The sequence below is a fragment of the Montipora foliosa genome, chromosome 5 (assembly GCF_036669935.1).
Source record: "Montipora foliosa isolate CH-2021 chromosome 5, ASM3666993v2, whole genome shotgun sequence".
Lineage (NCBI taxonomy): Eukaryota > Metazoa > Cnidaria > Anthozoa > Scleractinia > Acroporidae > Montipora > Montipora foliosa.
In genome coordinates, this window is record NC_090873.1 from 4,910,293 (window position 1) to 4,915,292 (window position 5,000).

At 36.4% G+C, this 5,000-nt stretch overlaps 1 protein-coding gene across 2 annotated transcripts in view; it reads right to left on the reverse strand.

Annotated features, from left to right (window-relative positions):
* LOC138003444 (cadherin-23-like) overlaps positions 1-5,000 on the reverse strand; it is an 81,166-nt gene that overhangs the window by 74,218 nt on the left and 1,948 nt on the right. Inside the window, exons 2-3 of one of the 2 annotated variants that reach the window (XM_068849516.1) lie at positions 3,559-3,627; positions 1,480-1,652 (exon numbers count right to left, since the gene is read on the reverse strand). In XM_068849516.1, the coding sequence (XP_068705617.1) occupies positions 1,480-1,549 (70 nt within the window). In that variant the 5' untranslated portion in view covers positions 1,550-1,652; positions 3,559-3,627. Of the gene's footprint in view, positions 1-1,479; positions 1,653-3,558; positions 3,697-5,000 lie in introns of those variants that run through there. The other variant, XM_068849517.1, reaches the window with a different exon arrangement.

The window sequence follows — 5,000 nt, forward strand, 5'->3', positions numbered from 1 at the left end:
TCACGCTCTCACGCCGACACGAGCATTTCTCACGCATTGGCACTCTTCTGGTAGGTAACTCTACCCTTTCAGCTTTCAGAAGTTCTCGTGAATTCCGAATCCGTTCCTTCACTGGCACTGAACTTCGGGCAATGTTCAATCTGTTTGTGTGCGACCAATTTTCTTCAATCTTCAGGACTTTAACCGGTCAATATATGAAGTACAGGCCGATATGTTAGCTCAGGCTAACCAAACAGTAAATATATGCCTGCATGCACTCTTTTTAATGAGCAAAATAAAGGACCAAGCCTCCTGAGTATTATCACATGATCTGTATTGCGAAAACAAAATGTACAAGCCGAAAAGGTCTATTGAGGAAAACAAAGGATCGGCAATCGGAAACCATCTCAGATAGCAACATGATTTGGAACCGGATGACATCGCGCAAAGTTTTAAAATTTTAAAGAATTTGATTGTCTTATTTTCGAAATGTTTTTTATCAAAGACCAAAAACCAACGCTAAACAAACAGTCTGATTCCATCCGTGCATAATTATTCGTTTAGATCAGGTTACAAAAGAAAATTGTTGTTTATTAATTTACGTCTCCATTTTTTTTTTTTTCAACAAATATTTTATCACTTATGTTACATATTTTACTGCCTTTTTAGGGATCATGGTATTTTTAAACTATTTTAATTAACTGTGACAAACATATTTATGCTAATTCGGTTGTACATTTTAACTCGCACTTGAAAATGACCTCCGCAAGGTCGAAACGTCGTGACTTTTATCATAAGATCTTGATATAATACCACATTCTTGCGACTACCTAACAAAGAAATCTGCGGTACTAGTTAGGAGAATGAACATTTTGATCTTGGAAATGAAAGGGTCACAAGAAATTGTTTTAGCTAAAGGAGATATAAGCTTCGACTACTAAACTAAAGAGGCATCAATAAGTTTAGACGTAATCAAAAAAGCAAAACAAGACAAGCACTCTCTACACCTGTAATCCTAGCAAATGTCGGACTTTTGTTTATAAAATTGAACCACGTTTTCTATTGTTTAATGCGATTGCAGGAAAAATTAATTTGCATAATGGTTCGTTCTTAAAATAAAATTTGGTCGAAATACACTGAAATAAATATTAGTTATATTTTCCTCCTTTCGAAAGGACACAGGATAGAAATAGTAACTGAACTTGTCTGTCGAGCTGTCATATTTACGTACCAGATAATTAACACGTTTTAACTGAAAGTGATATTTTATTTCACAAAAACCGCAGTGAAATAAATGCATGACAGATACTCAGTCAATCTTAATATCAGTTGGTAAACACCAACTTTAATCTAAAGTTGACAAAATTAGATACATATACCCTTTACAATTGACAAAAAAACACATGGGACAAAAGGAATTAATTTAAATTCAAGGGATTTAAGCGCTAACCTCCGGTTAAAAAATTAGGACGAGATGTATTTCACTAACAGGTGCCTTACCTTCAGTGAGTTGTAGCCAAATCCCTAACGTTGAAACAGTATAGAGAATTATTCGTCCAAGAGTGATCATCCTGGTTTCGAGGAGTTGTGGATGAAATCAATCTTCACTTCTTTGGTTATCATCGAAGTTTATGTCGAAATTGGATGTTCTTCCAAGTGTTTGATAAATCGAACTGTCGAGGAGGCCGAAAAAAAGAAACACCATTAAGTAATCAAAACTGATGCAAGTTCGCTTAATGTCAGTTTCAAGTCATTGTTAAGGATGCTCTAAAACATAGCTTTTAGTACTTAATACCGTTAGAGAGGACCTTGTAGCTACATTTATGGTTGTACTGAGTCTAGCTGCATTACCCAGGGCAACCGCAATGTCTTTGTGGCACCTTAAGTACAGTCAAAACAATGATATCATTTCTGTTCTCAGCCAACGCGGCAAGGAGAGCGATTGATCCGATTTCAACTGTAATCAGCAAAATCGCTTGCTCAACAATAAATGATAGTAATGGTTTTGGCCAACTTCGTGCTTCTCCCCTCGTCGATAAGCTGAATGTGCCATCTCGTGTCAAGAGCGCTGATGTCACTGCATTGGTAATTAAGGGAGCTATTCCATGACAGTTTTGATGTTTTCTGGCCAAAACCGCTCACAAATCTTTTTTATGACCTTAACTTATGCATAAACACACCTCAGACGAAGTTTTGGCGAAAGATATCCTTTCTTTTAGGATACGTCAACGATAGCTTATTATTATTGTGAGCGATTTGAAGTTCAGCGGAATGAGGAGTTAGAATATGAAGAAAATTGCGCAACACTTTTTAAAATTTAAATTTAATTCCGTCATTGCTATCCGCAACACGAGAAGACAGTTAATAATTCCGGGTCAATGATGCCTTCCAGAAAATGTGCCTTGTTTTGGGGTTTCACTGCTGTAAAGATATCCCAGAAACGGAAATGGTATGGCAGAACCCCTTTAACATGGTATGGCCACCCTGCTAATTGAAGAATTTGCACATACAATGAACCAGTTTTAAATAATATATTATATGATCCATGAAGGTCTTCGAGTCTTAAATTCAATTCCATCGATTTTCTTGTTTAACGATTTGACCGATTTGACAAAGCCCCCTTTAAAAAGTATGGCCACACAGCTAATTGCAGAATTGCATTATGAAATGGTCTTGTTTTAAATAATATATTATATTATCCATTTAAGTCTTTGAGTCGCTACTTCTATTTGATAAAATTTCTTGTTCAACGTGTTGACCAATTTTCAAAACGTGTTGAGCCATAATAGCACTGAAAGGTTTTGTAAACTCCGCGATATGTTTATTTGAACGACCTGTTCATCTCTATTGTTCGGTGAAATGCATGATGATGCCATTATACATATATTTAAAATTTACTTTTTGCTCTCGTCCAATGATTTTAGTCGCCCATGAAATTGCTTATCACAACATGCAAAATTCCAGGGAATATTATCAAATACAAAGATATACTCAATACATTTTTCATGTTTAGCTCTTCGTTCTTCAAACAGTTCGTTTTAAATTCCAAATTACTAATCGCGAAAATACGTTGCTAAACGTGATGAAAGTTATGCGATTAAGATGGATTAATTTAGTTACTAGTCGATGAACGGAAGAAAATAATCATTGGGTGAATCATTGAATAAATAGTTAACGCAAAAAAAAACATTACTTACAATAACTGATCATTGCTATAGGTTTTCTTATTTTCCTCCTATGCTCTTAACCAAGTAATATTAGCGTGCTCACTTGCAAAGTTGTCTAGAATTATTTAGTTGTATAAACACCTGAACACGACCTGTTATAGAATGGGGATCTCTCGAGAATGTCAATAATAATTTACATAATTCGTATAATTCGATTTCCAAACTATCTCAAAATTAAACTATTGCTTTAAATCTACACAGAAAAGCGTATTCACGGCCTAAACTGTGATAACAATTACAGAGTAAACTGGTAAAGTGTCATAAAATAGGATCCACGAAAAACTGAACCCGCATCCTGTCAATTGAGAGTAAACTCTTCTTTTCCCTAGAAGATTTTATCAGGCATCCATACCTTCTCAAAACCAATATCCTGAAATCTTGACCATTCAAATTCGCTTTTTCAAGTGCATTCTTCCAGCAACTAGGATAAAAAAGCGCTTGAGGATTTTTTTTTATCCGCAGTTTAATTAAAATCTTCCGAAGTTTGCTGCGGAACCAGCAAGAACCGGCCGCAAAATTATAAATCTTTCATGAGTGATGGTAATACCCTAAATTATACGTAAGGTCTGGGCATTGACGATACGTATTACGCAACATGCACGGGACCATATGCACTACGATACTTTGCTTTGTCAATCGAAAAGACCAACAGCTGAGCTTGCTTCCAAGTAAAATGGATAAAGAGGTTTACTTTTTAAAGAAATTGTGGTGCCGCGTCTACGAGGAATGGGTTTAATGTATCGACTGGGTTGATGTGGTAAAGTGACCACCATAAAGAGATTCAAAAGCTGATGTTTTGAGCGTTACTCATACCTCATTGATCAAGGGCAAACGCTCGAAACGTTAGTTTTCAAATTTCTTATACGGTGGCCAATTTACCATATCAACCCAGTCAATAAACTCATTACTTTCAAGTAACTTCCTTCATCTAATTCAACATAGCTTAATTATCTTTGTTCAAGAACTTGTCCGCCATCTTTAAAAAATAAGAAGAAAGGGTGTGCGTTTTTACTCGTTTGTTTCCATCTATAGCGGCCGTTGTTAAGCCAGGGATAAACTTTTGTAACTTGGGTGCGGAGCATTTGAGACAACAATAAAATGTTGTACAAAAATTGCCGGTGGATGTAGCATATTTCATTGAGGTTTATCATCGCAATATTTGGTTATAATAACTGTATTTGTTTCTTGAGTAGAAATATCATGACTCACCGAGGCATCGCTGTTTGGTTGTATCTTTTTGTATGGCCTTGGCAGCGAACCGTATGAATTACAGCATGCATAGCGAGCGTAAGGTTGCATATTCCATCATAAGTTCGCGATATTTTGTTCCTGAATATCGATATTCGGGAATCGCTTGAATAAACATCACAACTCATCGGTGTATCGGTGTATCAATAGACCTTTAAGTATTCTCAATACATGGCCTTGACAGTAAACATTCAAATGATCCCTCACCGAATTTGAACACAGCGGGAATAACTTCCTTTCATCCGAGCTGTGTCCACGCGTTGACCTGATCTCTTTTGTGAGAGTAAGTTGTTTTGATATTTCTCAGAATTTGGACAGAGCGCAAACTCAAAATATCTCAGCAGTGTTTGAACACAGTTTGTAAAGAGCCGCCTCCTTTTATTTTAGAAATTTTATAGAGCCTTACGATCGCAAGATCTGGAAGGCGCGCTATTTCAGGCTCGGTAGCTTAGGTACCTCAAGATCATTTGTCACTCAACCGTCGAGGCACACGGACCGCCAAAAAGATGTAGTGGATGTAAAAATGAAACAATTTTCTGTGCCTCT